Below are 12,966 nucleotides of genomic sequence, written 5' to 3' on the forward strand. Positions count from 1 at the left end.
CTCTTGATGTCATTTGTGATAACCGTTTAATAGCAATTACATAAAACAAACATTTTCTAATGTAAACAGTGTAGATTAATTTATTTTGGTTTTATTTTATGTTTGCGTACAACTTAACAAAATAACTGAACATTTTATTATTGAAAAATAGGTATCATAATAATTAAATAAAATAACGTAAAAATAACTGACTTCCAAACAGTCAGAATTATATTTTATTTTGCAATGTGTTTTCTGTGGAAAGTTTCACATTATTCCTACGAGTCACGTAGGTACTTACGAATAGAAATAATTTGGAGTACTCAACTTTTCCCAGATTTTAACGGATAATTACTTATTAATTAAATTCGTTCCGTTCATATAATTTTAAAATAATGAAGTAAAAACGATTCAGCGAATCATGAATTATAAAATATGAATAAACAAAATGTATATAATCATAATTAAAAACAACACATAATTACTCCAACACAAACAACAAAAACAAATAAATGATAAGCATCAGACAATTTCTTATTGATCTAACACAGTTTTTCAATGAAATACAATTCGAGCTATACCGAATTAAAAACACCATTCACAGAAGCTAACTTTGAACGCCGTCCATGTAGGTACACGCGTGTTTACACGAAGGCAGGCGCGTGCCATGAATGCCTATTAAGTGAAAGTTAGCAAACGATTTGACAGAAAAGGGCTTTCCTTTTCCACGTCGTTCCAGTATTTCGTTTTAACGTAATCGATTTCAAAGGTTACATAATTTTATTGACTTTTTAAATCATTTATAGTATTTTATAGAAGCGTATTTGATTTAAGCTGAAAATATCAACGTCAAAGTTTAAAGTTATTTGTTGGTGTATGTTATTTAGTAATCATAATTCTTGAATTTGTCTTGATATTATTTTTAATTAAAAATTATAGATGTCTATGTTAAAATGTTCTTGGTTAAAAACTGTGTGTACAGTTATTTTTAAATGAAATTGCCTAACCTAACCAAAATATCAGTAAGACCAAGTTTTGTTTTAGTAAAATTTGTATATGTATAATTTATGCTCGTAAGATATTTAAAATAAATGTAATGTAATGTAATTAAATACCATGAAATGTTACAACTTAGCCAAATCAATTGTACAATGATAAATATTTTTTTTTCTTTGTACAAATATAAATATATAAGTACATTTTATTTACAACTCTGAGATGTCTTTTATGTTATCATCCTCTCATTACTTCCGTCCATGGTGTACAATGAAGGTACGTAATGACGAGAATAATGACCCCCGTTGCTTCCGGTCTGATTCGTAGGTAACACACGCGTGCCATGGATGAGCATAGCGAATGTTTTTATTACTAATAAAATATACAATCGATACATATATTAATTTTTAGCTCATTTATTGTGTATTGCCAGAAATTACACTAATTGAAGTTGTCATATAGTTTTATAACTATACTCTCATTTAATATTATATATATAATATAATAATACTTACATACACTGAAAGTAGTTCGGCTGAGTAAATTATAAGATAATTCTAGTTTCTCCTGCTTCACCTGCAGGTGAGGGGGGAGGTCAGGTATTTGGGTACCCTACGTCCTTTTTTACCCTGGACGACGTACATGCAAAATTTCATGACATTCGGTTAAGTAATTAAGGCGTGAAAGCATTAAAACTCATTATAGCACTTATAGTATTAGTAAGGATGTTAAAAAGCCTTATACTGTAGTTCAATATTATTTTAATTTGTGAAGAGTAACTCTTGTGACACATATCATGACCTAGTTTAAAAAAGGTTAACGAACTTCCTATACTAGTTTAGCAGTCAGAGTTTAGTCATACTCCCATAATTATCTCTTATCATGACATACATTTTTAGGATTCCTTACCTAAAGGGTAAACCCCTATTACTAAGACTCCACTGTTCGTCCGCCTGTCACCAGGCTGTTTCTTATGAACCGTGATAGGAGTCAGACAGATAATAGACAGTTGAAATTTTTACCGATGATGTATTTTTGTTGCCGTTATAACAACAAACTCCCATATTTTCCTTCTTTATAGATAATAGGTACGAAAACCTTAGTGCGCGAGTCCGACTCGCAGTTGGCCGATTTTTTTTATTGTTTAATAAGCGTTACCTGTTGGACGTATCTTTATTATTATTTTTATGATAATATTTCTTTCAGATTTTTACCAAGTTAATGTAATTATAATTATATTAAATTTCAAAATCAAACCAAAATTAAATAATTATATTTATTCATCGAATAATGTATCTCGTTTATCTAGCGAGAGATTCGGGATTTCAGTATTAATATTGATATAACTTAAGGTAGTTAACTTAAATTTATATTTAACAAAGAAATGCTATTAGCATTCTTGTGACAAGTCCACAGGGTCATAATTTGTGCAACAGTTATTATTAATTTTGAATCTGTTTATATGAGATTAAATTCTCCATATATACTTATGTAAATAAATGCTTATAAGAATTCAATTGTTTAAATGTAAATGTCGAGACTATCTCAGATCGTTTATCATGCATTCGTAAAGATAGATCTTAGTGACTTAATCGGAAACCGGTTAAAACGTGATGTGATATTGCGTATCGTCACATAACCAGCACCCGAAATATTACCCATAATAGAAGTGTTACAACATCGAAATCCATAATACTTCCGCTGCTCAGACACTTTCACTTATTTCTAGCAAAAATAACATTCCTACTCATACACACTCGTGTATACGATTATATAAATTATGTGAATGGTTTTAATATTAATTACAACTTATATAAAAATAAACCAAACGATAAAAATGTAAGAAATTATATTATATTACCAGAAATGATATGATATTTAATAATAAATATATATAAGTACTTTTAATTAGAGTAAGGACTAAGGAGATAGTGCCGAAGCTACTATTTATATTTATTTATTTATCACTGACGTTTCCAACTTGCTTGTTCGATACAAACACTTTTGATTTAGATTTTGTACAAAAATAATGAGTCGGTTATATAGGTATATTGAGCCTACAGACAAGCACCGCTGAGTTTTCATGTGCTTAATTTGTATTTATAATTCATCTCGTGCTCAGCGGTGAAGGAACACATCGTAAGGAAACCTGTATGTGTCAAATTTCAACGAAATTCTGCCACATGTATATCTACTAACCCGCATTGGAGAAGGGTGGTGAAATATGCTCCAAAACCTTGTCCTCGAAGGGGGAGGAGGCCTTAGAACAGCATTGGAAAAATTTACAGGCTGTTACTATAATATAGGTACTTAGATCCTATTTGGCATTGTATTTAAATATTGCCAATAAAAGTATTAGTACATATATTTTAATTTATTTGCTTATTACAAATGTCATGTTTTTTTTTTAAATATAATAGACAAACAGTACCTGTACCCACGACTGGTATATAATGATGCTAGTTAATAACGTTTTTTTGAATTATATTTACGAAATACACAACTAATTTAGGAATAAAACGTATTTAAATAAATATGACCAAGTGTCAAACGCTGATCTAGTCATTTGATCATTTGCTCTTTTATTGCAAAAAAAACTATGGGAATTGATTTGTTTCATCCATACAAAAAAAAAATAACGCAATTAATATTCATCTTTTTTATGCAGTTATTTTAATCCACTTTATATTTATATCATAGACATCCATACAAAAAAACACATAATCGAACCCTGGGAATATCAATACGAAGAAATTCGAAATTTGAACGTCCTACGTAAAACGTCGCAACCGGCACAAAAAAATTAAGAGGGGAACTAAATAAAGTAATAACACGACTTATTTCGTTTAACACAGAATCTCCAAGCCGCCGATACGTGGAGAGCGACGTGAACATCCACTACCGGTGTCCCGTGCGACACGACCCGTTACCACTCGTACCGGAGCGGGAACTCGCACGGCAGCAGGCTGAGCATATGAAACGACTTTACAGAGAACAAAAGAGAAATAAATATTTACAGGTAATTAGTATAAATGTAATATAATATTAATGTTAAATGTATCTCTTTTTTATTAGTTGTCCATCCCTAAATATTTAAAAAAAATAATATTAATATTCGTCGAATCTATTTTCAAGTAATGCAACACTTTTATTTATCTGTATTTCCTAATTTACATCAAGTAAAAAAAACTGGATATCAAGGTTTTAATAACATTTAAGTTGAATCTCAGTTTGATAGATCATTTTATACGTAGTCTAAATTAAATTATATCCATTTTGAATGTTTCAAAATTCTCAGCAATGTGGGTTTTATAGTTATTTAAGCAATTCCACAAATATGTCGTAATTATGAATGTCTTCAACGTCTTATGATAAATATGGAGTAAGACGAGAAGCCACCGCCACTTATATTACACTATTTTATATTGGAGCGATTATCCACGCGTTCTGAACTTAAATTGAGGATAGAAATAAACTTAAAAGTAGAAAGTGTTTCTCTACTGTGACCATTAAATTATACTCAAGAAATGATTCTCACTCCGATTTGCGATTGACACCTCACTGTGATTTTGGCTAGACATTTGAAAATGATAATTAATAAATTATATATAAGTATATGATTCTTGAATATATGCAATTTTGTTTCGGAATTAAACGTAAACATATAAAAATAAACGTCACATTATTTCAGTGTAAACGTGTTTCATCGTCAACTTTTTTTTTAAATTTTGACCTAATTTATAAAATTCTGAATACTTTATATTGCTATATATAAATCTTATTGTTAACGTTAATTGCAATATTCTTTTACACATAATTCAGTATAATTTTTCCCATATTAAAAATAAAACATCTCAAATTCAACGCAATAATTATTGTGTATTGAGATATTTCATAAGCATTACTAAACTCAGTCTTGCGCAGAAAAACAATGAAATATTGTACTGGCTTACATTCACAGAAACATGACAATATTTTTTTTAAAGACAACATTTAAACAAATAATAAACATAAAAAACCTAGAGAAACATACCCATAGGTCTTAAATAAATAAATAAATTTATCGAGCTCAATTCCGGTTAAGACCAGTGATGTTTTTTACATTTTCTTTATATTTTATCTCGTTCTTGATTTTGTAGAAAGTTAGATTCATACCTGCATTTTATTAAAAACCAGCAAGACCGTCGACAGAATTTATCCTGCTTGGCCAAGTTTTACATATTAAAACCTTCTCTGAAACGGGTTTTTAATGTTTTTGTTAGGCGTTACAAAAATTACGTTTCCTTATTTATTAGCATAGAAATCGTAATAAACTGAATTGTAACGGCGTGTTCAGTCCTACTCTCAAATAAGTCACTGCCCCGTAGAAGAATATTAACATACGTTACATTAAATTACGTATTTAATTCCAAAGCTTTAATAATTTTATGATTAGCACTGATTCTTTTTTTTAAAGTTATTCAATTGAAGTTATAAGTGATAACCATTGCCCATACACATTGCCACTGTAAACAATATTAACCATTCTTTACAACATCAATGCGACATACATAAAACTTGGAAACTAAAATACCATATCCTTTTTGCCAGTGCCTACACTGGTTCGTTTACCTACGATTCAGCATAACAATACGAGTTGCTATTTGGACTGTAGAAAGCCTTAACACAAAGTGTAACAAAATTTATTACAACTTGTATTTTGTTCCATAAATAGTAATGCTTTTATTATTGATTTTCGTTTAAATGTAATTATTGAGAATTCCCCAGTTCACGAATGATCGTGAGTTCGATGCGGGAATACGATTAGCGTGTCAGTCAACGTTGACTGATGGTAATGCTTTATCACGGGCTCACTACCGGCCTGCACGCGAGTGCAGTTTGTTCAATACTTACCTTAGATTCAAAAAGTTTAACCAATTATTTACATTGTTGCGTGTTCTTTTCATACTGAGTTTATTATTCTCTTGTTGTATTTTATATATATTCTGATATATCTTTTTCGTATTTTAATCGACGCTTTATTTTAAACTTGTTCAATTAAATATTAATGGGTAAATGTTTTACTAGGATACTTTTTTTAAATAACTAAAATAAATAGAACAATATTATATCATGTCATGTCACACTAAGTTCTAACTAGATAGAGAATAAATCAAGTAAAATAAAAATAGTGCTATTATGATAGTAATTATTAAATTAAAAAAGACTAGTCGCGATAAATTAGCGTCGGAAGTGTTAAATATAACGGCAGTATTAAATTACACGATAGAGTAAGGCTCTATGCATATAGAGAGCAGTTTCTTCACACCTCGATTGTTTGCGTCGCGTCGGTTTTCATTCTATCCGCATTAAAGCTGTGGTCATCTGCTTAGAACGCCAGTTCGCGTACGCACACCATACCGTTATGTTATTGTATCATTGGAAGTGTGTCAATGTGTGTGTAACTAGTTTTGTGAATGTGTAAATACTCTTTTGTTTGCCAAAATGCACATGACAGCTGATTTAGTTATTAAGGTGAGGTAATAAAAATAATAGTAGATATAAATTGTAAACAATAGAAAATATTTTACTTTTATTGATAATAACTATAAGATAATGAAAAAATATACAAACGCTAATAATACAGACAAATATGAATTGTATTTTGATTTTTTACGTGTTAAAATAATAACATGAATCACACAAATAAATATCTCTTTTCATCATACATGTTTCCCATGATAAACAGAGAAAAGGACTTATTTATCGCATAGTTATAACCAAATTATGATAATGTTAGATAACCAAAATTGTTTAAAGATTATAAATATTGCCTTTCTACTATTACAAATAATCTTAATCCGTTCCAGCGAAATCAAGCACAAACACTTTCACTCAAGGGCTCGGTACTCATTAGTTTGTTCATAAAATCCACTTTTATTTTCAATCTCTCAGCTTATGAAAATATTACTCGTATTACTTGAATATATATTTGAACGAATATTAGCGAATAGTTAATTAATTCAACCTATACAAAAGAATAATTATGTACATAATGTTAATATACTTATTTCTAGTTGTCTGAGATAAATTTGTTCATGTATACTGGTTTGACGTGTATTTAATATTAGACCACTGTGTTTCGACCTGATTTGAGATTTTTTTGCAATGGTCATGATACTTTTTTCTAATATAAGTTATTAACAAAAAATCTACACCAATTTCATTGACACAAAATTTGTGACTTTAAGTACAAATAAATTATATTATTAAATTCCTATAAGTTCGATAAAAACATTTTTCAAGACTTCACGTTAATGTCCTAAAATACTCAGTATATTGTTTAATCTATACTAATATTATAAATGCGAAAATAACTATGTATGTCCGTCAGACTGTCTGTTACTCTTTAATTGCCAAACCGCTTAGCGGAATTTGATAAAATTTGCTAAAGAGCAAGCTGGAATGACATACTTTTATATACCTAAAGCCTGACGACCAACCCCTACAATGCGAGCGAAGCCATGGGCGACAACTAGTTAAATACATATGTGGGAGGATAACGATGGTCAAAACCAAATAATTGTAAAATAGCTTAAACCAATAATTATTTATCTTTATAACAGAAAATTATAGCTAAATCCTAAAATACCATACTATATACTTCATGCAAATAATTTATCATAAATTAAAAAAAAAATTTTAAAAATAAAATATATTTATATTCTGAATCCAAGGCCACTGTTCCGGTATCGAATTCCATTCAGATAAAGACATACTACGTAAAACCATATAAGATTTTAAATAAATTACCTTGAACCATGAATTCTTTCATAGCATAAGTTCAAAATTATAATGTGTATCAACTAAAGAAATAGTATTTTTTATGAGATGTTCTGGCGATCTTCCATTTGATATTAAACTCTAACGCCTTAACTAAAGGTACAGAATTAAACGATTACACATTAATTCGTTTCGAAATCGAATAATACATTTGTTTAGCTCAATAAATATTAGCAATATACTCAATGGAAAGATCTTTAATTATAGTTAAACCCATTATTAATTACAGGAAAATGATATACGTGCTGCAGATATAGAAGCATTTGATGCCTCAATCAAGGTGAAACTTGTAAACTGCGTTTCACGAGTGGTTTTGATTAACACTTGTTCCACATTTAATTTAATCCAAAACGTGCTATATAATATCTGGCTGATTTAACTCTACCGTTTACCATTCGAAATTACCTAAATATTCTCACTTGTGATTGAGGCGTTACAAATAATTTGTAAACTTGCAAGCTTTAATGTACATAACAACAAGTAATACTTAATTTTATCAACGTCATGATGTTTACGTTGACACGACAATTAACGTTTTCTCGAACTGAGATAAAGTAACCTTCTGTTTCGTATGTTTACTAGCACTTGATATTAATATCTTGTCTTATAATTCCAGGAACTTCAGGATATGCAAAACAGACGTCATCAAGATAATTTCATGCCATCACAAAAGACAGTCGTCCCGCTGAATAGATACGACGAAGCAGAAAAAATTATAGCAAAGGCGCTATATACTTTTAATGGACAAACTGCACGTGAATTGAGCTTTAGAAAAGGAGATATTATAAATGTTAGGAAACAAATTGATTCTAACTGGTACGAGGGCGAAGTGCACGGGAAAATTGGATTGTTTCCTTATAACTATGTTGAAGTAAGTTCATATAAGATCTTTAAACATATATGTATACCTGTCAAGTAAATATACGGATACCATTCAAACATTTATCATTACTTTTAAAAGAGGAGAGAGTCCTTAATTTATACAAATATTGTAAATGCGAAAGCAACTCTGTCTGCTTATTAAGCAACGCTATCTCGGCCAAACCACTAAACCGAATTCGAACAAATTTGGTATAAAGCAAGTTTGAAGTTCAAGTACAGTCACCTATGCGAGCGAAGCTGCGGGCGATAACTAAGACTATATATTAATGTAATTTAAAATTGTTATGTTCCAGTTACTTAAAGGAGATGGAGTACAAACCCTTAAAAAATCCGCCGTCATAGAAGGTAGAGCTAGAGCAAAGTTCGACTTCATCGCACAAACAAATCTGGAACTACCGTTAAAAAAAGGCGAAGTGGTCGTGTTGACGAGACGCATAGATCATAATTGGTGGGAAGGCAGAAATGGGAATAAAACTGGAATATTCCCTGATAGCTATGTTACCATCTTGCAAGAGCCTAGTCAAAGTAAACCGGGTCAGTAATACTTTAGCGATCTATCTATAATTATAAAATCATTTGTCCTGATTGACGGTGAAGGAATCCATCGTGAGGCGGATGAAAATCTATGTAGGTTTATAAACTAACCTGTATTGGAGCAACGTGTCGGTGTCAGCTTCAAAGCTTCTCAAAAATGAGAGGAAGCTAAGGCTGTACCTTCTATAGCTATAAATAATAAAAATTAATATTTTTATATTTTTAAAATATACATTTTATGAATGTTATTAAATAAAGTATTGAATGCTTTTTAGAACCTCATCCCATCCTCAACACCGGTAAGCCGGTCGCGTCTCCGGCGGCGCACGGGCTGCTGAACGGTGCCGACAAGCGCAGCATGGGTGCTCATCGCTACACGCCGCAGCCCAACAGCCCTGCGCTCGCCAACGCGCCGCCCGCCACCCAGCCTCTTGCTGGTATGCATATGTGCACAACTAACAATGCTACACTTAAGGTCCGGCGTAAATACCTTAAGAAAACGGGAGGCATACAAACAATGCTCTTAACTTAAATAAGAATAAATTAAGGCCCGTACTATAGAGATTTTATTCAAAGAGTATAAGACGATATAGTATCTTGCTGCGATACAAGTATTTTTTATATTATTATAATTGTGTTAAGGTGTTTTAATTATTGACTTATATGTATACTGTATACTCAAATCCTTTGTAAACTTAACAATAAGTCTAACATAACATTTGAGATAAATAATCCAAGTTCGTCTTTATTCCTGGTTTTGAATAACATTCCTTTTAAATAAATAACTATACTTTTCCTTTCGACGATATAATATGCCTGTAAATTTCCTACTACTGGACTATGGCTTCTTTTCCCTTTAAGGCCTCCTCTTCCTTTAAGGGGAAGGTTTGGAGCTTATACCACCACTTGAGCTCCAATGCTGATTGGTGAATAAACATGTGGCAGAATTTCATTGAAATTAGCCACATGCAGGTTACCTCACGATTTTTCCTTCACCGCCAAGCACAAGATGAATTGTAAACATAAATTAAGGACATGAAAATTTAATGGTGCTATTCTGGGTTTGAACCTGCAATCATCGGTTAAAATGCAGGCGTTCTAACCAGTGGTCCATCTCGGCTATTGTTATATGATTTGTTTAAATTATAAAGAAAAACTTATATTCAGGTTACGTAACGAAGTCATCGCATTCGCTGTCCGCTTCGGATCGTGGCTACGGCCCGCCGACTGGCGCCGGCGTCGACCTCAACAACACCGAGCCACTCTATGTGGACACCAACGCGGAGGCCGTCCCGTTAGTAACGAAATCTTTTGAAATTATTTTCTTACACTTATTGCTTACGTATTAAATTAATTACGTAAAATAATTACGTATTAATCCAATATGATGTTTTGCAGATATCGTGCAATGTACAAATATAGACCACAAAACCCAGATGAGCTAGAACTAAACGAGGGAGACACCGTTTATGTACTGGAAAAGTGTGATGACGGCTGGTACGTCGGCTCCAGTCAAAGGACCGGACGATTCGGTACTTTCCCTGGTAAGATTTAATCCATATAATATTATAACTATATACTTAGTTAACATGTTTACTTATCATAATATTATAAAATGGTAATGATACATAAATAATTACAGGAAATTACGTGGAACGCATCTGATAGCGCCACACGTCGCTGCTGCGGCGACTGCGCAGCGCGGCGCTGTGCGCGCGACGCTCGCGGTAGGCAATCGGCTGATTACGGTCACCCACCAACGTCTGTCTCTTTCTATCTTTTAGGTCGAATTTCATAAATGAAAGAGACTGATGATGACATTTAGTTTACGTCATGGTTGCCTTTACCTCTCTTTTATACCACTAAATATGTCTCAGACGGGAAAACCGATGTAATAACTCAGAGTTTGCAATGCTTTGTAACTTATTATACGAACGCTAAACTTTCCCGATTTCAATTATTTATGAAATGAATTGGAATTTCTCGATTCAATGTCTGTGAGGATGTTTTAGGGTAGATATGGTGTAATAAAAATATTGACTCGAGATTTTGAACGGTGTATTAACAATTTATAGATATATCTAAATGTTACCAAATTGTAAACCATGACTTTTATATCCTTTTATAAATAAATCGTGTTATATATTACATATATATATATATTTACCAAAATCATTCATGTGCTTTGGTACATACGTTTTTCGTTTGTATTTTTCTTTATATGAATTGACTTGTACTGTCACCCGTATCGCACATTTTACTTTTACTTTTTAAAAAAAATACATTTTGCTTTATTTCGTATTTACATTTGCTTTTGCATGTTTACATAGAAAAAAATGTATGTACCTTATGAATATAAATCATCCCAAAGTAAGTAGCGCGCCCAAAGAATATGTGTATTGGATATTTATGGTGTTGTATAGTTGTATAAAAATATATATACATAACTGTAAAGTCGGTCATTAGTTATAGTTATTTATTTGCGTAGGAGTCGGGGGTTGGAGCTCTTCTTTTAAAAGTGACTTTTTAAAAGAATGCAGCCTTGCATGATTATACTTATTATAAACTAACCTTTGTTTTTCAATTTTAACTGTGATTAAGTTTCATTATTTACGGAAAAAATCATCTTGATAGTAACAAAAAAAATATTATTTTTTTAATTATTGACATGACAAAAGTCAAACTTTGATAACATGAAATATATTTTCGATCTATTTTTATTCTAATTTTGAACAAAGTTTGGACATTTTGTGAGTATTGGCATCACTTAACTAATCCATTTATCGCTAATAATAAACAATACTTCATTAGCCACCGTGTTTTTTTTAATTAGTTACCGCATTAACGTAGTTATAACTATACAAGTATATAAATACTCATAACTATGCAATGGTCGGTGTAAATAGGGCGAGTAATATATTGACAACTTTGACAATACTATTTTATATGCTTAATTTAATATTAGATGTATCGAATATGATCGTATATAATGGAAATTGAGTATTATTTACTCGGAAAACTACGATAGATGTAATTTGTTGGCTTGGCTCTCGATTGTCTAGTCACTGTAAGCAGAATTAGTAAATACCCGTACCTACATTACAATTTATTTGTTATTCTATAAATTTGACAACTATTTTATCAATTTAATTATTAACACCATTTATTATTTACTTAACAAAATTGAAGTTACTCTCGCCCTATGTAATTGCTTATATTATGTAATAAATATTTCTTATTTAAATTTAACCTATTGTTGTAGTTTTGTTAATTTATTTCTAGAAGCACAAACGTTTATTTGTTGTTGACACATCGACATGCAATGTAACATTACTGCTATTGTTCAATGTCATCACATCTAATAATAAAAACTTTCTATTATTTGTTTGTTTTAATTATCTCCCGTACACTTAACAGTATGTAAATCAAATTAAAATTAAGTAACTGCTTTTGTATCCCAGTTCTGAGAAAAGGTACTTTAGGTTTTCTCAAGTTATTTACTTCACAATTGTGAATCGTAGGCCACCATCGCCATTTAAAATTTAGGGGTATACCCTAATCCTTGGTGTTTTATTACTGAAATTATGTACATTAATAGGTATTATAATATGATGTATAATAATATATAAATCTAAATTATTGTTTTTTGTTTGGCTCGTACATATCCTTATCATCGCATTCATAATTAACAATAAAAAATTAAACTTTGTACCGTCGTTGTTAAGTCAAGCGTGAAAATTTCTGCTCAAGTTG

At 31.0% G+C, this 12,966-nt stretch overlaps 1 protein-coding gene across 7 annotated transcripts in view; it reads left to right on the forward strand.

Annotated features, from left to right (window-relative positions):
- LOC125065139 overlaps nucleotides 1-12,594 on the forward strand; it is a 77,841-nt gene extending 65,247 nt beyond the window's left edge. For 6 of the 7 annotated variants that reach the window (XM_047672603.1, XM_047672596.1, XM_047672600.1 and 3 more), the window contains 8 exons: nucleotides 3,831-3,994; nucleotides 8,027-8,077; nucleotides 8,414-8,668; nucleotides 8,973-9,213; nucleotides 9,489-9,650; nucleotides 10,381-10,507; nucleotides 10,612-10,757; nucleotides 10,856-12,594. In XM_047672603.1, coding sequence (XP_047528559.1) covers nucleotides 3,831-3,994; nucleotides 8,027-8,077; nucleotides 8,414-8,668; nucleotides 8,973-9,213; nucleotides 9,489-9,650; nucleotides 10,381-10,507; nucleotides 10,612-10,757; nucleotides 10,856-10,878 — 1,169 coding nt within the window. In that variant the 3' untranslated portion in view covers nucleotides 10,879-12,594. The remainder of the gene's footprint in view (nucleotides 1-3,830; nucleotides 3,995-8,026; nucleotides 8,078-8,413; nucleotides 8,669-8,972; nucleotides 9,214-9,488; nucleotides 9,651-10,380; nucleotides 10,508-10,611; nucleotides 10,758-10,855) is intronic. The other variant, XM_047672602.1, reaches the window with a different exon arrangement.
- The last annotated feature ends 372 nt before the right edge of the window (nucleotides 12,595-12,966 follow it).

The sequence above is a fragment of the Vanessa atalanta genome, chromosome 7, assembly GCF_905147765.1.
Source record: "Vanessa atalanta chromosome 7, ilVanAtal1.2, whole genome shotgun sequence".
NCBI lineage: Eukaryota > Metazoa > Arthropoda > Insecta > Lepidoptera > Nymphalidae > Vanessa > Vanessa atalanta.